We start from the raw sequence: 20,198 nt of genomic DNA, 5'->3' as shown, positions 1-20,198 counted from the left end.
TGGCACTCTGGGTTAGTTCAGGTGCTCCTTCCAGCTGAAGGGGCCAGCCAGGAGGTGGAAGTGGAGAGAGCTGAAAGGACACACTTAGCTGATTAAGTGGCTTTTTCCTCCCTGCTGGGAAGACCGCAGAGCTGTGCTATCTCTTCGTTAGATGTCTTCCATTGGGTGTGAGCGATTGGTAATTTGCACTTCTTGATGATAACAAGCGAGAGAACTTTATTGGAGGTAGCCCACATGATACAGGTGGTTGTCATCAAGCATTTCTAATGGGGATCTGTCAGGGGAGTGAAGGAATGAGGAAAGAAGCTTGCTGTTAACTGGGTGTCCTTTTTCCTGCGAGCACCGTTGCTGGTTTAGGCTCCTTTATGCAGCTGGATTCCTTGGCAGGTTGTTTGAGGTGGTTATTTTGCAGATCTCAGCTGTACATGTGCCCTGTCTCTTTCCTTTTGAATATAGGCTCAGCTGGCAGCATACCTCTGCTTCTGGAAAAAAAGAAGGTAGGTAAGGTCTGTGCTCAAAATTAGAAAGCTTCTGATCTACAAGACAGGCCTTGGATAAAGTTGTTCACATCTCCCATGCCTTTATGAAAAGGAGCAAGCCAAAGGAGGAGGAGGTACCAGGTAATCTGGTCTGGAAGTGGGACTGATAACGGGGAATGGCAGTCTCGACGCCACTCGAGTTCCACAGTTGGCAGGAGCCTAAGGATTTGTGGGGTTTTAGCTCTGCAACGTGGACATGCGTCAAGCTGGGTTAGCCGTGCCAGCGGGCGTTACACAACTCGGCTGGAATGGCCGACTGCTGGACAGAGGATATCCCGTGAATTTGAGAATGAAGCTTGCGGATGATAAATGCCAAGGCAAGAGTTAATTTAATACCCGCTTTCCATAAATAGAGGGAGTTGATTCATACAGTCAGGCTTAGAGAATACAGGAGCACGTCTGAGGCTTCGCTGGCCTCTTGCTGGAGATCACAAATGTGCTATATCGAGTGCTGAGCAGGCTGCAGAATTTGGTCATCTTCTGCCCCTAGAATGGAGGTCACAAGGACAAAATGGGACAGGAGGAAGCATCTTTGTAATTGTTCTCTTTGCTGCTTGGATTTTAATACTGCAAAAAATGTCGTTGCTCTGCACACTTCACGTTTACTTATGATCTAGTACAAAAATTAAGGATTAGCATCAGGTGGTAGTTGATAATGCTTATAGAAGGAAAAAAACCTCTCTGTTCTGTAACTCAGATACAAAAGCAGCAAAGTGTTGGCAGAAATTAAATCAAAATTAAAATGTTAGCTGAACAAAGCTTCAGATTTTGAAGTTGCTTGAAAGTTGTGTTTTTAGGGGGTTTTATATATCCCTATATAATGTATGGGCAAACTATTATCTGCACCATATTATAAGTCCATAATTGTAATGTATAATCAGATAACTCTATGTATAGGTAGTACATATTAGCTGTTATGGTGAAGTGTAGCTTTTTTCCCTGTACTCCTCAAAACGTGAGTCCAGCGTGTTGGTAGGACTTGCAGCTTGGGCTTTTCTGAAAAAGAAAAAAAAAGAGAAACCCTTCACTCTACCCTAACCTTTGTTTCCTTAAAGTGTGTGGTGAGAAGCACAGCTTGCGTTCCTGTCCGAAATTTTCCATCCTACCCTTCAGCGGTCCTGTCGAAGGAGCAACCAGTTGAGTACTCCCTGTAGCCTGTCAAGAAATGCTGCTGTTTAGGCAGGAATTTTTAGAAACTTGGACATGTGGTGGCTCAATAATACAGTCTCCCTCAGCCCGTGTTGAAAATGTAAGCGTGATGTATTTATAGTTTCTTCGGTTCTGCTCTTAAGGAATGCGCACGAAGTGCAGTTGTTGGGCTGCCAGCCCGACAAATAAACCCCCCGGTGAGGTTCATGAGGATAATTCATGTGGCTTTTAATGTTTCCCCTGTTATTTTCCATTCTTACGAATCTTGAACATGAATATTGAAAAGAATACGCCCGTGTTTTGCAGATTGCCCTGTCTGAGGGCTGGCAGGCTTCACGGGTGGTTGGGAGCGCTGATAAACCCTGTCCTGAGCGAGTGCGTTGGTGGGGAGTCTGGAGCAGCAGCCGTGTGATCTGGGGTGCTGTGCAACCTGCAATTTCCCTCTGCAGTTTTGATGCCTTCTTTGTTCTGCCCTGTGTTAATTATGCTATCAGGCTGTTGGATATTCTGCTAGCAAAATAACATTTGGCAGCGATTTCTTAATTTTTATTTTTTTGCTATCCCATTTGGAGATTTGCATGAGTGGAAGAAATCCTGTCCGAGTGCCATGTTTTGGAGTCAATTTTTAAAAATTATCGAGCTCTTGTTAGGTTGCCATCTGTTTTCCCCTAGCCTGAAGAGGAAGCAGCTGTTGTGAATAATCTCAAGACCGTATTTTTAATAAAGCCTAATAGGTCTGCGTACCTTCGGCTTGCATGTGCACACCAGAGTGAATGGAGGCTTGCATTTAGGATGAAAACGTGGCTTTCTGGTAGGAACCCTGATGAGTTTTGGGTTATTTAAGGGGGCTCAACACCAAAGCGAGTGGAGGAGACTGACTGGCAGAGAGCATCATGTGGTGCCAGGGTGGTGGAGAGTTGAAGCAAGCCATGGGCTTGCTTTAAGCAGTGTTTTCGGCTTATCTCTGTGGGCATTTCTTTGGTTGAAAAGCAAACTGGGATGTGTTCTCCCTGTTGCATCCTCTGCCTCACTTCGGAGTCAGACCTGGAGCCAGGAGACGAGGGATTTCTCTTGTAGAAGCCGCCACTAATCGAGTGAGATGCAAAAGTCAAAATAAAGATGTGTTTTCCTGTGCTGGAGACCTTAATGTTCATTTTCAGCTTGCCTCCTGGGAAGGTGGCGTCTTGCTTCAGAGCTGGTGAATCTCTTGCTGGTGGTGGTTAGAGGGCGGCTGGTTGTGCCCGTGCAAGACAAATCCCAGTGATTTCTGTCATTAAACTTTTTTTTGTCAATTTGTTTTCTGCTTTCTCCAGTACCTTTTCCATGCCTGGATCATTCTTTGTCCAGGAAGGCCTTTGGGAGCTCTTTCCCCTCTCTGTATGCACGCGGCAGTGCTGCTAGGAGCAATACTGCCAGCAATATTTCCTCTCTTGCTTACTGGGAGCGATTTGTCTGCCTTACCTGCTGTGAAACGGGCCAGATGCTTTCCCTCTCCTGCTCAGTGTCGCTACGCCCCGATTTCTGCCTGCCTTTCCTCCCCGTGTGCTGTCACAGAGGTAGGCGAGAGGCTTCTGAGATGCGGCGGGCGCTGCTCTTTGCTCGCTGCACGGCTGCCCGGCAGTGTTTCGAACGCAAAGTGCTGCCCGGGGAGGTGGTGTGAGCGCAGGAGCGAGCTGGCTGGCTCGTTCTGCACGAGCACAGATGGAGGCTGCAGCAGGGCTGGGCTGGAGCCCAGATCTTCAGCTGGAGGAGCGAGCGCCTTGCCTGGCAGCACCCACTCCTTGCCCAGAAGAGCTCTGCACTTCTCCGTCGCTTTGCAAAAACAAAGCAGGACGGTTTTTGAAACTCTATGGACGTGAGTCACGGGTAACTGAAGCTAAAGGGTTTTTAATTCTTGATTTTCCTAAAGAAGCTTTGGTTTCCTGCTAGCCAAATGTCTGCTGTGGGCATCCCTGTCCCCCAGCATTAAAAGCACACGGACTTGAGTCTCTCTGGCCTGTAGCTTCTCTTCTACCCTACAAGGTAAAAGTGGCACCTTTTTACCCAGCAAACAGCCCTTGGACGTGCGTGCCTCTTTACGTGCTTCAAGTTTTACAGCTGCTTATTGTAAGCGTCGGGGCGAAGCTCTCCCGCTGTCAGCGGAGGTGCCTGATGTAGCCCAGGAGCCAACCTCGGCTTACGCAGGAGCATCAGCAGCTCCTGTCTGCCCTTCTTCTGAAAGCCACGAAGTCACCCGGGGGGCTGGGGACATTATTTAGTGACAAGTGGACGTGGCACAGGTAGAACTTGGCCGATAGATCCCTACCGACACTGCACCTGACACCGTAGCTTCACTCGGCCCTCTGAAAAAATGTGATGGGCTTTGTGTTTTAAAATGAGTGTTAAAACTAGTGTGTGCTGTATCTGCAAGGAGAACGTGGTGTGTATTACATCACGTCTGCTGAGCTCTGAAAAGGAGAATGTTGATTTAATGTGTGGGGGCAGCTTTGATCCCTGTTTGCCGTCCTGACGTGTTCTGTAAAGTGCTGAGGACAGGGCTGAGCGAGGCCTTGTGTGTTTTGGGCTTTTGGTGACACGCAGCTGTGCTCTCAAAGCTCTGGGTTTTTTGGCTTGCTTGTGTTGTCCTACTGGTCACTGGGTTGAGGAGTAAGCTTGACTGCAGTGGTGACTCCACCTGTGTCACTAAAGCAAACCACTGCCCCTAAGTAGCTGTGTGGCCTTAAACCTAGAGCTGGACCTTGGTTTGATCTGGAAAAGCTTTCAGGGTAAGGCTTAAAATTAACATCAACAGCTCCATGCATACTTTGGATCGCGTTATCTTTGGGCGTGCTACGCATTTATACCTCCGTCCTATGAAATATCCTTCACCAGTCCTTCCCTCTTTGAAGCTGGAGCTTGCCTTTTCACGTGCAAACACTTGAGCAGACTCGAGCAGTTCAAGAAAGAGAACATCTTCTCCACTCACACAGATCTTGCCGCGTTCAGACCTTTGCTACTGAAGATGTCAGAGCAGGTTTGTGTTGTCATGGACAGACTGATGGAGCTGGTTGTGCTTATAAAAATATGAGTTGTCCCTCTCGTACATGGTTTTTGAATTCCCTCACTTCTGTATGGGTGATTGAATTGTGCTTTGTCACTGGTTTAAGTATGCAAAATGCTTCACATCTCCGGCGTGCTTTACAGACAGTCAGTCTTGCTCGCCCCTTCTGCTGCTGCTGATGTGACTAACTCCTGAACTGAAACTGGAAGAATAAAAGCAAGCTGACATTGATGGAGTTTCATTACATTAGCACTTCGCATAGCTTAGGAAAAGTAGGTCACTTTCCCTTTTTAATACCCCGCTTTACGCTTTGCGTAAAAAAACCAACAGCTGGATCGTAGACATTTCGAGGAAAGTTAAAATCCATATTTACAGGGAAATTGATAATCGTAGGAGGGTTTTAAGACATTACAAGGGAAAATTGCATTCATGGCTTAGACATTTCGTGAAAATCTCAGCTGCGTATCCTAGTAACACGATTTGGGTGCACATCTACCCTAACTTCTGAACCCTGTGGTTTCGGTCACTAGTTTTAAAATAAATGACCGGGCTCAGCTCAGCTTTGTTTTTTTGTGCTATTGTGCCTGTGTAATCTACCCTCGGTGCTGAGGAGTGAAGAAGTAAACATTTTTTTCCTCCTCCCGCAGCCTTTGGGGTCGGATAATCCAGCATTTGGTTCTCATCACGTTGTCGGCGCGATGAGTCACTCGCTCTTGGTTGGGCTTGTTCCCCAGACCGAGGTTCATGTGATGTTCCCGCTCGCGGGGTGATCCGATTAGTCACTGCTGGAAACCTCGTTTCAGAAATAAATTGTACCGCAGGTCCATGCCTTGCTTACCAGTTACATGGTGTGCTTCTTTTTTTTTTTTTCCTTTTGCTTTCCCGCTTGCCTCCTCTTGCTGTTCGAGTTCAGCAGCATCGTTATATTGAGAAAGGGTTTTTAGGCACGGAAATGGGTAAGTTATTGGAGTCCCACTGAAAGGAGCATGCTAAATTCAGGCCTCTTTGGTTCTAGCAAGGAATCAGCTATAAGGCAGGTGAATTTGTAGCAGTCTGGTGTGCGAAGATAAATCAAGATTAAAACTGGATTCCCTTCATTAAGCTAGTAAGGACAAGAAAAAATGCATGGCAGTTGTGGCGGTGGCATGAACTTTGTGAAATAAATTTTTAAGAAGTGGTAATAACAAGAGTGTTTGATCCTGCTTAGATTCTTACAGTGATACTCAAATCAAACCTGGGGAAGTATCTGGGAGAAAAACTCCCCCTGCAGAAATCTTGGTGCCTGTAAGCGTTTGGCAGAGCTGAGATCCCATAGAGGATGCAGCTGGTGCTAGGGCAGTGGGCTCTGGCTGGGCTCCCTGGCTAGTCAGCAGGCAGCAAGAGGAACTCCTCCAAGGAGTAATTCAGAAAAACAAGGTTGGGTTTGTGCTCTGAATCCTTTTTTGGGAAGACATGACGAGTTGAACGGTGCGAACGTGGCCAGGAGCAGCATCAGTTTTGTGCCCGTAAAAGCAGTAAGGGCTACGGTAGGGTGGAGGATTGGAAGCTGCTGAAATAATGGTTACTAATGATGGTTAAAGACTGTCACAGGTCATAGATGAAAGCCTGAGAAGAAGGAAAGATGAGTTAATGTTCCACATTCAGCTTGGATTCTGGCCCTTGAACCGCATCATTTCCCATCTTTCAGGTTGCTGACAGCGTTTTGATAAGGAAAAGCCATGAAGTAGGCAAAGGTGCAGGACAGTGGGGTAGAAAATGAGGTTGTGAGTTCAAGCAGGGGTTATTTTCTGTAGCTTTCGGTGAGTTCTCGCTGTGCCTCCAGTTCTCAGTTGATTTTTGCAGATAGCAGACGCTCACAACCATTACAAGTTTCAGTTCAGATGAGCAGCCTCCCCCTCGTTCCCCGTGAAACAGATGCGCGCAGCGTCTGAGCGGGGACATTACAAAACTCAACTTTGGATGAACTTTGTGGGTGTGGATGAGCGACTCGCAGGGAATGCCCGGCTTCCAGAAGTCATCGGCAGTTTTGAAAAATGCTCAGCCTCTGGGTGAGTACGTCCCCACGCTGCTGCTGCTGCTGCTTCGAATCCCGCTCTCGTTCCTGCGAGAACAAGCACTGCAGCGAAGCACAAGCCTGTGTTTCTTCAAAATTTGTTTGCCTCTCCCTCACTGGCTTCTTCTGGAAGACGCTCAGACCACGTGTTTTGGCAGGTGCCCTCCTGGTGCTGGGATGAATGTGCTGGGACAGAGCTCCAGCTGAAGTGAGTCAGGTTGCGTGCTGTGAGATGGGGCAGGAGCAACCGAAGGCTTTGGCACCCCGTCGTGCACCTCAACTTCATCCACAGGAAAGATTCTCCCCCCCGCCACCACCACGCAGCAGACTGGGAGCGTGCAGCATGCTTTTTGGTTCGTTTTTCCCCAGTTTCGCTTGCCCAGTCAGTCCCATGCACTGCCCAAGATGTGTGGGTGGAACTTCATAGCTCGCAATTAAAAGTTAGCAGGTACACGAGCAGCTCACAGCTCTGGCATTTTCAGAGACTGCTCGAAAAAGAACTTCAGCATGAGCACATATTTTAGACTTGTGTGGGCTTCAGCACTGTGAGGAGTGGACGCTGTTGGGAAAGGAGGAGCAAACTGCTCCATTACACCAACTCACAAGCAAAAGAGCTTAATAATACTTTCCAATTCGTATAAAACTGAAAGAATTCAAATATTTTTTGATATATTTTTTTTTCTCCTTCCAGAATGGAGTAGCCCGTTTGGATCTGAAGTTGTTTACAGTGCTTTTTCCCTTTCCCTGTGACATGCAGTAGAGAACTGCTCCTTTGTTACTCCGACGTCCACGTGTCTCAAAGTATTTTAGGATGTTCTTAAAACTTCTCTTGCTAAACACCGCTTCCGGCCGTCAGCCTGTTCCTTTACCATCGTCGTCTCCTTTTTCTCCAGTTGCCTTTTGTCTCAAAGGTGCTTTGGCAGGGTGGAAACAGGGCTTGTCCTCCATAGCTCAGCGTTAAGCAGCCTGGCTGCTCGCAGCCCTGCTAAAGGACCACCAGATGGGAGATGCTGAGCGAGCACTGATGGGAGAATAATATTACACACAAGAAGCCAGGGAGAGCACTGTTTTCTCTTAAAAGTGGAGATAATAAGTAGTCATGTATATATAATAATGCCAAACTGGAAATTGAAAATACCAAGAGATGAGCTGAATGCTGTGTGTGTTGTTCTGTAAGGTGGGATGGTGTGGCTGGTTTTGAGAGAGGGCTTTTAGCTGCTTCTGATCTGTGAAGAAAAGGTACTTTAATGAAGTCATGCCAAAATACACCCGTTTTTCTTCAAGTACACTTCACATGTGAACTGGCAAACACTGAAAGGAAGAAACAATTCAGAAATGGAGCAGATGGCATCACACAAAAGTGCACTTTGGAGCTAAGCTCCTGCCTGAAGTTACCCCAGGGTGCTTGATCCTCATGCAGCCCTGGCAGGGGAGCTGCCACGGAGCAGTAAGGACTCAACGTAGTAAGGAGAGGTGAGACTGCAAGCCAGCAAGGAGAAATGAGCACCTACCTAAAATCTTGTCTGTTGTCAGCATGCGTATGTGCAGTGCAGATATTTGACAGTGGGAATACATCTTTCATTTACTGGAAGAAGTGCTTTGTAGCTGAAGATGCAGGAACCAAAGCGAAACAAGTGTTGTGAATGATTAATGTAATGCCTCAATCAAAGCACCGCGCTCAGTACCAAGGCATCTCTTTGCAAGACAGCATTTGGCAGCCAAGGTGACAACTGGAAATTTTACACTCTTCTTGAATTAATATTTTCACTCAGCCCCCCAAATAAGCATATAATCTGAGAGCTGCTTATGTCCTCACTTTTTCTTAAAATAAAGGATTTCTTATTAATTTTTCCCTCGTGCTCCTTGTGCATGAAGGAATGCCTGGGGTGTAGGTGGAGTAGCAGCATCAAGACCATGTCAAGCTGTAATTAGGAGTAGTCTTGCCTGTTGCTGGGCTTACAGGAAGCTGCTAATTAGTGCAGGAGGACGTTTCAGGGTTTGGATCTTTACGTGGAAAAATGAGTTTGACCTTTGTATAGGAAAGTACCTGTTTTCACTGGTTTAGAGGAAAGGCTGAAGTTAAGCAAGCTGGGGAAGAGATTGCACAAACTTTCTCTTTCCCTCCTGATGGTAAATATTGTAATGGGAAGCGCTGTGTGTATGAAGGAAGATGCTCTTCGCTCGCTTAATCCCTAAATTTTGGGGACTTTTCAAGACTGCCCTGAACTGCTGCGCTCTGAGTCACTCCGTTTCTCAACAGCGAGATTTTCTTTTGGTTTTGAGCACTGCGAGGTCAAATGGCCAAAACGATCTCCGTCTAACATTGATGCTGTGACACTTCCAGTTAGTGAAGGCATTTCTAGCCCAGCAGTTGTAAAGCCAGAGCGACTGTGGACAACAGAGCCATTCATCCGAGGAAACAGTTAGGGTTTCTTACCATCGCCGCCGAAGCTCCGGCTCTCCAGCAATTACTCCTCCTCGTTATTAGCTTTTAATCTAAGCAAGACAGAGCCATCGACAGATTCATCTTTTTCATGGTACTGTAAAAGCTTTTAGCTGCTCGCTGTTGGTGATAGAAGTGATTAATGGCCGGGAAGAGAGGGCTTTATGCCTTTTTCATTGCTTGCTTTTTTTTTTTTTTTTTCCCACACAGCTGTGGCTTTCTGACCTACACCAAAAGGAAAAAAAAAAAAAGTCCGTTTTTGGTCACCTGCATTTTGGTTTTGTGTGCGAATCAAGTAAATGAAGACGGGGAAGGGCAGGCACTTACTTTGCCATAAACTTTTGCTCATGCTGATATATTTGAGACCATTTCTCTTTTTTTTTTTTTTCTTCGTGATGAGCGGGCTCCTCACCCAAAAGCAACCCCAGAACGCAGAATGGCTGAAGAGGGAGCGGTTGAACTGATGCTGGATTTCGGTCACGTTTCGTTTGATGTTGTAAATCATTTGCTTACATTTCCTGCCTCATACTGTTCTTCTAAAAATAGCTGGAAGTGCTCGCTGCTCGCCCAGCACCGCTCTGGGATGGAGCAGCCCATGCAAGGCTTCTTCCTCTCCCCGACTCTGCCCCTCCTGCAGCCCCTGTTCTCCCCCACGGCCTCCCACAGCAGATGTTCAGTGACTTCAGCTTTGCTGAGAGAAGGTCTTTAATAACTTTAGGAAGCTGATCTTTCTCTTTTGGTGAGAAATAATAACAAGAAATAACAGCACGAGCCGCCGGTCCAAGGGAAGGTCGTGCTCCAGAGGCGCAGAACAACCTGCAGCCAGCCCCTGCCTTGCTGAAACTGGTAGGAAAAAACCTCCAGAGCCTCCAGTGAATGCAGCTGGGAAGTCACATGAGATGTGTTTTGATCCAAAATACCATCTTCAAAACACAAGCTGGAGTGAAAAGCAGTAGATGGAGAACTGACTCTGAGATCGTATCAGCAGCGGTAAAGGGGCCGCTTGGTTCTGCATCTGTTTTTCTGCAGAAATACAAGAAAGGGCTCCTCAGAGAAACTTGGAGTGCTTACCTCGGCATGCAGCAGGAAAGCTGTGAGTTGGGATGAAAACTCCTTGATCACCTCTTTCCTGGCAGTATCCCACTTTACAATGATTGCTTCGAGTCTCCTTTTACACAAAATAGCTTCCATTTTGTTAGAAAGCAGCTGGGCTCGTGCATTTTTTTTTTTGTTTCGTGGGATAAAGTTACCGTCCCAAGGGAATCTTCAGAGAAACTCGATTCCCCATGTTTAGCTTATATTGGCAAGTAGCGTGCGACCCGTTACATTAATGGGATGAGGAGCTTTTCTTCACTGCCTCGTGCAGGAAAAGTCGGGATGTCAGCCCGGAGCTTCTCGTTGCTCTCTGGTGAGAATACCCTCAGCTGCTTCGGTTGTGTCGAGGATTATAGAAGTGCCTGTAATTTTCTGTCTTGAAACAGGTTTCAGATCAGAGGAAGGTCTCAGTGAAGGCTCCTAACTGGTATGGAGTAAGTTTGGGGAAGCGAGTACGTGGCACTGGTGGCACCACACCTTGAATTTTGTGTTCAGCTTTGGGCCCGTCACTAGAAGAAGGCCATTGAGTTGCTTCAGCATGGGCAGAGAAGAGCGATGAAGCTGGTGAAGGGACTGGAAAGCAAGGCACACGAGGAGCATCTGAGGGACCTGGGCCTGTTTAGTCTGGAGAAAAGGAGGCTGAGGGGAGACCTCATTGCTCTTGGCAGCTACCTGAAAGGAGGCTGCAGCGAGTATGGACGGTGTCAGTCTCTTGTCTTAAGTGGCGGGTGATAGGATGTGAGGCAAAGGCCTCAGGTTGCTCCAGGGGAGGTTTAGATGGGATGTCAGGAAGAATTTCTTCACAGAGAGGGTGGATAGGCCGTCCTGTGGTGGAGTCACCATCTCTGGAGTATTTAAGAGACACGTAGACATGGCACTAAGGGACAAGGTGTTGGGACTCGCTAGGACAGGTTGATGGTTGGCCTTAGTGATCTTGAAGGCCTTTTCCAGCCTCAAAGATTCGTGATCCACAACTCCCCTGTAAGTACTAGGTCTAAGTATAAGTAGTCTTTGGCAACGAGATATCATCTCATATCACTACAGGTCTTCAATTTAGTGCCAGAGGGTTTGGGGTTTCCACACGATGCCCTCATCTATAAGGTTGTAATTAATACAGCGTGCTGAAGCAGTGCTGTGGTATCACCTTGTTCTGGGGTTGTTTTGTGGAGGAAGGGCTTGCCCTGAGCTTTTGAACATCAGCATCGCTTCACATGGAAAGAGGCTGGCAGGCAAGGGCTTACATTAAGAACAGGTCATCTAAAAATCTCATTTTCCAGGTCACCAAAATCCGTTCACAGATGGCTATTTTTGACCTGGTTTAGAAATCTAATGCAATCTGTCTCTTTGTCAGAGCAAAGCATGCGTGCACGCCCGCATAAATGTCTACGGTTTAAGCAAAGAGTATTTCTAATCACATCTGTTTTAAAGCAAATCTCATTTTCTTAATATATGAACATCTGATGAAGCAAATTGATGAATTCGGTGGTTTTATTTCATTTTCAGGGCGAGTGACCTATATAGATACACGTGAAGGGAGAGGACATCTTTTGATACTTGGCATATGTTGCCCAAAAAGCGTATATTGATTTTAGCTTATTAAAAAAGTACACTAGAGCACACTTACGTAACCCTGTAGTTGCACACTGGGTATATCCGTCTGTGGGACTTCCCGTGTGAATTTCATTGCCTTTTCCTATCTGGCAAGGCAAAAATAAATCAAACATTTTCCCTTTGTGGTGTGTACACGGTATATCTGCATGTACGAATTATGTGCAAATAGAATTGTATGCTCTGCTTTCAAACACTGTTAACTTGAGGTAATGACCGTATCGGCTGTTCAGTAGCGAAAATGGTTTCTTGTATAAACAGAAGCTTTCCACCCATGACCCTTTCAATATTGAAACGACTTCTTTTTTTGGTGTATCCCTGTTGTGGTGTTGTAGTCAACTTTTCCTTTACCTTCCACCTCACTCCCCAAATCACACCTTGTACTAAAATGATGAACTGCTTGCTGTCGCTGAGTAGTATTATATTTTTAATTAAACTTACAGCAAATGTTAATTATAAATTCGCTGACATCCTAATGTTTTACATCTATGCTGGGATTATTCTGATAGAGAATGAGATTTGTGTGTGTGTTTTTCCTTTTTCTGTTTTTGCTTGATTTGTGGATGTTGAAGGGATGATGCTTTTCTCAGAAGAAAGAGAACTTGAGGAGTGCTTGAGATAGTGTGTTTTTGTTCCTCGCCCCTATAACCAGCATCTTTATCAGTATAGAAAGCTTAGGGTAAAATGGGAGCAGTTTTTCATTCTCGGCGTACATTGTTGCTCTGTTTTAGTTCTTGACATTCTTGCCCAAGAGCTTGTTCGGAGAGTGGCTCCTTAACATGGCAGGAACAAAATGAATTGCTGTTGCTGGTTTGGATATGTTGCCCTTTTCACTTTTTTTTTTTTTTTTTTTTTTTTTTTTTTTTTTTTTTTCCTGTACTGAAGTCTTTGCGTGTTCCCTGAAGTCAAATGCTGCAGTATGGAAAGCTCAGCTGCTTTTACCAAGTTTATTTCTTGGATGTGGGTTTTTTGTTTGGCTTTTTAAATATTTTTTGAAGTGATTCTGCCATGACATTTTAAAAAATCAAATATGTTGCAGCTGGAAGACAGGAAGGTAAATTTGTGGACACAAGGCTTTTAGTAATGTGCTCAGATTGGCAGCTGTGTGCAGGTGACCCAAAACTTCGAAGCATATAGGACCAGCAAATTTTGTTTCAAAAGGTGGAAATAATGTCTGGCTGTCATGCATTTTCTTCTCTCCAGCAAGTTACACCTAGGGCAATACTCCAAAGCAAAGGCGACGCAATGCCAAGTATTTAAAGTCAATGAAAAATACCAGGTGCTTCAGGGAGTTTAAGATGTCAAAACTGTAAGGAAATGCATACATACGTGTACGTATATATTTATTTCTTTGTAGAAACATCTTCAAAGCTTTTCTCATTTTCAACACTTATACTCCCAAGCATCTCAGCAGTGCCCTTCTCTATCATATTTGTAAGGAGAGCCCTTTTTTCTTGTTTCCTTTTATTGTCGGTGTCTTAGTAGGGCAAGAACAAACAATGTTGGAAGAACAAGAAAGATGAATACAGATCTAATGCTTTTTCTTGTTCCAGCCTTTTGAGTACCCTGCGCCCTGCTGTGCCACGGTAGTCCAGTCTGAGCCTGTAGCGACCCATTCACAGGGAGAAAATAGCACGTCAGTGAGGTATTCAGAGTGGAACAGTCTATCCTTTAAAGACTTATCCAAAATACCCAATGGTAACGATTAGCAAAGCTAAGTTTAGCTACGCAAAGTTCAAATACTTGGTGCTAAGCTGAGTGCGTCGCACAGTTCAGTTAGGACCATCTATATTAGACGTGTACAGGGACAGAGGGAAAAGGCTTGTAAAGTTAAATTGCTTATTTTATTTCTAGGCCTTCCAAATGGAAGCCTTATGCCCCGAAACAAAGTGCGTGTATTTTAGATGATCAAGGTCTTAGACATCTTCAGAAACATTTCGTTTCTTGTTAGCGGAAGACAGGAGGTCTTAAAGGTGGGTGTTTTGACCTTTTGTCTGCAAACCCTCCCTCCAGTCTCTTATCATGCTGGTGCCTCAAAATACAAAGAGGAAGAGAGAACGGAGCCGCCTCTTGAAAATGCAGGTGGTGAAGATGCCTCCTCTACACAGATAGGTTAAACTGGGGGATTCTTGCCCAAATCAATCAATCTCATTAGATTTCGCAGTTGAAAATACGGAAATGGTGCATGACTATATCAAGTGTTTTGACCTTTCTTTTTTTTTTTTTCATTTCAATAGTAGCAGGACCAAGAAATACCGACCAAATTGTTCAGCTTCGCTGCGGATAGCAAAGCCGTGCTGTAGAGGGAACATTTTTGTCTTGGAGGAATCTGAGGAGCAACCGAAGCTCTTAACAGAGCGCGTTTGTTGACATAAAATGTCTGGCTGGAGAGTTAGTCTTTAGCTGTGCTTGAAAGCTTGACAAATTTGTCTTTCTCAGCTGCTCAGCGCTGGAGGAATCTAAACAGCCATTGGGTGCTGTCAGTGTTGGGAAGAAACCACATTTTTATGCGAGCTCCTTCTGGAGTCAGTAACATGATTAATATATTGGGTCGGTCAATTAATCCCTTGTTCTGGCCTCCGTGGCATTTCAGGGCCTTTTACAGTCATTTCTTTCTTCCAGCTGGAAAAAATGTCTTCTCCCTCTATCTTTCTCCCTGTGTGTCCCATTTTTCCAATATTGTGGTGGTGTAATTTGCTTTGCAGACTGCGTAGGCGGTCGCTTGCTGGTGGCACTGGTATCCTCCTTTGCACTGCGTTTGTTTTAGCATTGCGGGGTTTTCTTCTGCAAGTCCTCTAACAAAGAGAAGGATTGAGTTTTAAAATAGGGTTCTTACAGAGCACTCGTGAGGCGATGAAGTGTTGGCGTGGAGCAGTGAAATGCCTATCGTGTGGCATCAGAGAGCTGCGTGGAAATCAGGAACGTGGAACCCAGGAGTTGTTCTGTGTGTTGAAGTAGGAGGTGGAAAAAGTGGAGGAAAAGGGCAAGTGTGTTATTTTTCCTTAATTTTGAGCTTGAAGAGTTTTGACCAGCTGTCTTGGAAGAGCTGGGAGAGTAGCACGGCAGCTCCAGGTGAAGCCTTGCTGACCACTCCTCAATTGAAACTCTCCCTGTTGACAGGGATCTCACCCAGTCATCCAGAAAAGAGATGAATTTATGTGACTTTAGTTTGAAAACACAGCAATTGGGATGTTCAGGGCCTGCAGAGAAAGGACAGACACTCAGAGCTCAGCCTGTTCGATGGGTAATTTGCTCAAATGCAGATAACGACTAAAAGGTGGAGGTTTACCACAGCAGACTAGACTCCGGTGGAGGTTGTACAAAAGCTGTCAGTAATACTTGATGTATTTTTGGCCAGAGCTGCTGCAGTTGAACTGTTGCTAACACTTCAGCTGAATGTAAAGCCACGCCAGGCACGCTGAGAGATGTTCCAGCCACACCTTTGAGTTACGTGGAGCCGGCTTTTTAAACACCGTGTCTCGCAGCTCTGCGGGAAGAGGGAGGAAAGCTATCAAGTTGCATCAGCTGAGTTGGGAGTGGACTTCTGTAGAAGTGCTCTGAAGTGAGCATTGATACATGAAGTATTGTTTTCATGCATTTATTGATGCCAGGATGAGGGGGAATGGGCTAAAGTTGCGCCAGGGGAGTTTTAGGTTGGATGTTAGGAAGAACTTCTTCACTGAAAGGGTTGTTAGGCACTGGAACAGGCTGCCCAGGGAAGTGGTGGAGTCCCCATCCCTGGAGGTCTGTAAAAGACGTTTAGATGTAGAGCTTAGGGATATGGTTTAGTGGGGACTGTTAGCGTTAGGTCAGAGGTTGGACTCGATGATCTTGAGGTCTCTTCCAACCTAGACGATTCTGGGATTCTGTATGTTCTGTGTTTAGCTTTAGAAAGTGGATACAATCACCCATCCCTAGGCAGTTCGTGAGAAGTGTGGATGTGTGGCTTTTCTGTGGGCATGCCATGACAAAAGTGTGTGTGAGAGGTACAGAAGATGTGAAGTCCTGTGTCACTTCGTGCTCATCCTTTAAAGCTGAGGATGCTGGTGGGCTTGGTATTTCCTTGCTGCAGTCCTTCAGTGTTGACATGCCCATTGCATCAGATTTGCTGTTAAACAAAACTGCAGAAGGGGAAAAGCATGTTTTGACTGAAGACAGATTTGTAACACACAAGATGGTTCTGTTAAAATAGTAAAGCTATTTGGGAGCCGGAGACTGGGAAAGGCATGTGTCTAGTGAGATGCGCTTAGGCTGAACCGCAGACATCTGATAAAAAGTTATATTTGTTATATTTGTTGCTGTCAAGTTATATTTGTGCCTGTCACTTGGGGTTCCTTTCCCTACTGGCAAACAAACTTTTGTTCTCTTGGTGTGTGCTGCTTTCGTTTTATTTTTTATTTTTTCATTTTTACTCCATGTATTATTACCCGGAGAGAACAGTGTAGTTCCCAGGGCACGTGCTAATAGTCCATCTCAACATCTGGGCGAGCGAAGGAGCTGGGGATCTGCCCTCCTTTGCTGTGTCCTGACAACATCTTTAGGCTGAAATCAATGGGCTGGAAGCTTTATTACCTTATTATATTGTGCTCCGGGTATCTTATGGGCAGACTGATCAAAAGCAAAACTTGGGAAGGAAGCAATACCCACCCAAACACATGCGGATAGATCGGAGGCAACAACCTGTTGAGTTGTTGCTGGTCTTGGTTCCTGCTGAGCTCCGAACTGGGTGGCTGTTGGGAGCTGCTCTCTTGGAAACAGAATGTACTGCTCTGTTTAATAGAGACTGATCGCTTGGGAAGAAAAATATAACACAGCATCTTGCTTTAGCCGTGCTGCTGGTGCTGCATTAGTTTGATAGCTGACATATGTGGTTAACTTCTTAATATGTAATCTTTGTGTTTTGTTTTTTTTTTTCCTTTCTCGTCTTTAGGCGAAGCCAAAAATCTTCCTACATATCCGGGGCCAAACAAGATGAGGGATTGCTACTGTACTGTAAACCTGGACCAGGAGGAGGTTTTCAGGACCAAAATAGTGGAGAAGTCATTATGGTAATAAATCCATGTGTACACGTGTGTTGTTAACTCTTCTCAGTACCCTAGACTATTTTTCTGCTTCCTGTGTTTGTGTAATGTGCCATAGATACTTTTTTAGGGGAGTTCAGAGGGTGCACGATCATTTTTCCAGTTTTAAGCACACTCTGTTGGTAAAAGTGTTAGTGTCATGATTCTGAGCTGTGTATATGGGAAAACGTCTGCACTGAGGCAAGCCATATAAACTGTTCTCCAAAGAATGTACAGCTGGTGCTCCTTTCTTTCTGCAGTATTTGTTTTGAGCTTCCCTAAGCTCTTCAGTTCTGAGCTCTGTTTTGCAGCTGTGTGTGAAGTTTTGCTGAAGATAGGGAGTTTTTTTTTGTTGTGCAGCTGCAACTAATGCAAACAGGTATCTCTTGTTCCAGCCTCCCCTTATCGTGGATGCTTCCTGTGAGATTATAGTAGCTAAATGGAGAAAGAAACAGAACAAGAAGCGTGTAGCGAAAGTTAAAACACTTTCTCCTGGAAATCCCCCAAGATTAAAAATCTAAAGGGAACAAGGCTGGGCATATACGATATGTGTATGCTCTGACAAATCAAATTCTTTATATATATATTTTTTGTTGAGGGTAAAGTAGCAGCAAGGGAAAGTTGTTTTTATCTTAAGAGATAAAGTGGGAAAAGAGTGAGAGTTGAGTAGTATAGTCAGGAATCTATTGTTTGTCTTGTTATTGCAAATAATTTACTCTGGGAAATAGAGTAAATAATTCCCCCAGTCCCCAAGTACCTAACACACTTAAGAATGTGAGTCTGAGTAGCTTGAAGTGGACTTTATTCCCTTAAGTCACTTTAAGTTTTCTCTTGCATATATTTTTTCCCCTTAAGTCTTTGTTCCTCAGCTTATTTTCTGATGTGGTCTACTGGTGTCCATAATTGAGCCTTCTGATTCTTGAGGTATTTAGATAGGCTAAAGATAATTATAGGAAGTGTTTTTCTGTGATGATGCTATTACTTCCCTCGTTGTAGTGTACCTAATTAGCAAAAAAAGTGAAAAGCCATTGACTCTTTGTGCTTTTGACAACAACTGACATGCAATGGCCCTGAACCAGTTGTTTCTCCAGAGCTGACTTCATAACTCATTTAAATTCAGTGCTGATTCAAGTGACTGTAGCCCCACTGCTCACAACCAGCAGTGGCACAGTGGGTGTTTCTGCTTGCTGATCATTAAAGTCCTTCACAGGGAGGACGAAGGAGGGGGGCAGAGGGCTGTATGCTAATAGGTGATGTCATTTCCTTCAGCTAATCCAATTATTTTTCTATTGAGAAAATAACTTTCAGGAGCAGGCGTAAGCAACAAGTGTAATTCATGTAGTGGGAAAAATTCCATCTGTCTTCAGAGATCATTAGAAAGCTTGAGGAGGTGTGCTGAAGCTCTGCAGAAACTGGAAGGTTTCTGGTTTCCCATGGAGCTGAGCTCTTGTCATCGTCTGAGGTGACTTCAGAGCAGAGCAACACCACGGTCAGAGGTCAGGAGAACATAACTGATGAGGAAAGGTGAAAAGATAGGAGCTGCTTAATCTGGGGAAGAGGGCTGAGAGCTGATATAAATAGGTAAATAAATTAAAAAAAAAAAAAAAGAGGGGGAATTGTTCTGCGTGTTCAGTGTGGATATTGCAAGTAATGATGGACTTAGACTGCAGTGGGGAAGGAAGTTCAGGTTAGGTTTGTTGTGAAGAAAAGCTTCCTATTACTGAAGAGTCTGAGGCACTGGAGTAGATTCCCATGTTTATGGCTGAAGGCTTTAAACAGGTCATATGTAACTGATCCAGACCAAAATATTGGGATCTTCATGCTTTAGAGCAGTGGTACTCCAGATGACGTCTCCAAATCCTTTACAGTCCTGTTCTCCCTGGTTTAAGGGCTGACTAAAGATGATGGCCAGGCAAGGTTTATGTGCCCAGGCAAGGTTTATGTGCCCGAAGGCCCATGCAATTTGTGTGCAGCAGAGAAATACCTGTCGCTGCTGTGGTACACGAGGTTAGCTGGGAGCAGGGACATGAAGCTGGGCCAAAACTTGGCTAAAATAGCTGAGTCCTGCCTGGCCAGCTGTGTGGCTGGCGTACAAGGCCACGCTGTCCGTGCCCGTCTTCTGCTCCCGTTCCTTCACAGCTGACATGGGGTTGGCTGGCTCTGGTCACAGGCCGCCAAAGTAAGCTTTCAGTGTTTGCCTTTTTACTCATACTGGTAACTCCCCGTCTTTTCTTTAGCTCAGAAATTGATTTTCATGTAGTCTATGAAAAGCTGAATCTTTTGTGTGAATGGCTGAATCGAAAGGTGTTGTGTGTGCAGCTCTAGCAATGCTGAAACAGCATCTTCTCATTCAGATTTATTTGTCCTGGGGAAAACCTACCTTTACCAGCATGTCTGCATAAAATGAGTTTGTTTTTATCTGCATGAGAAGACTTGTAGTTAAAGTCACATTGAGACACTGTCTTCAGTACTTAGGGATTCAATGAATACATACTTTTTTTCTTCTCCCCTCCCCCCCCTTCTCATTAAGCTTCTGTTAAGCACTACAGAAATGTATGTTTCTCCAGGCAGCCCTTCACCTGACGTAAAGTTTAAATACGTTTCCTAAATGTGAGGAAGAACACAGGTCCTTCTCCTTCCCAGAAGGACTTGGATGAATGACCAGTTCTGGCTCCCGTGTGATTTCTGTGGCAGAGCCTTCAGCCTCTGACTCATGATCTCCTGCGTTTTACACTGAGACAGTGTAAGGAGTTACCTCCCTGAGCTCTGTCCTAATCTTCTGCAACAAGTTTTTTGTTTTATCAGGCTGTGGCAGAGGCATGGGAAGGCAGCTGAGAGCAGTAACCTCTTAAATCAACAAAACATAAATCATGCAGAGCTTTAAGAACTGAACCCGCACATCCTGTTGCCCAGTCCAGTGCCCTTACCAGCGCTCTTGAGAGACTTTCTCTGAGCCTGGTGCCCTTTATCTAAGTTTGTATCTGAAAAACTGAGAGCAGCCAGCACGGTGAACCTTAACTTCTCTGTTCAGCAGTCAGGTGGGACTCATAAATTACAATCAGGAACTTAAGTCGTTCCTGCCATCTAGCCTCTCTTGGCTCCAGATGAGCCGGTGGTGGCACTGGTGCCTTGAGGGCTGCTCTGAGGATTACTTGGTAGCATCTGACCGAAAGAAATCGGGGTTATGACATGGGCTGGTCTTCCTAAGAAA

General features: G+C 45.2%; 1 protein-coding gene across 2 annotated transcripts in view; it reads left to right on the top strand.

Annotated features, from left to right (window-relative positions):
• RASA3 (RAS p21 protein activator 3) overlaps positions 1–20,198 on the top strand; it is a 140,541-nt gene that overhangs the window by 46,889 nt on the left and 73,454 nt on the right. For both annotated transcript variants that reach the window (XM_084495638.1, XM_084495637.1), the window contains one exon: positions 16,858–16,975. In XM_084495638.1, coding sequence (XP_084351764.1) covers positions 16,899–16,975 — 77 coding nt within the window. In that variant the 5' untranslated portion in view covers positions 16,858–16,898. The remainder of the gene's footprint in view (positions 1–16,857; positions 16,976–20,198) is intronic.

Source organism: Aythya ferina, assembly GCF_964211825.1.
Source record: "Aythya ferina genome assembly, chromosome: 1".
NCBI lineage: Eukaryota > Metazoa > Chordata > Aves > Anseriformes > Anatidae > Aythya > Aythya ferina.
The sequence above is the reverse complement of the archived record's forward strand: the minus strand, read 5'-3'. Positions and strand labels throughout refer to the sequence as shown.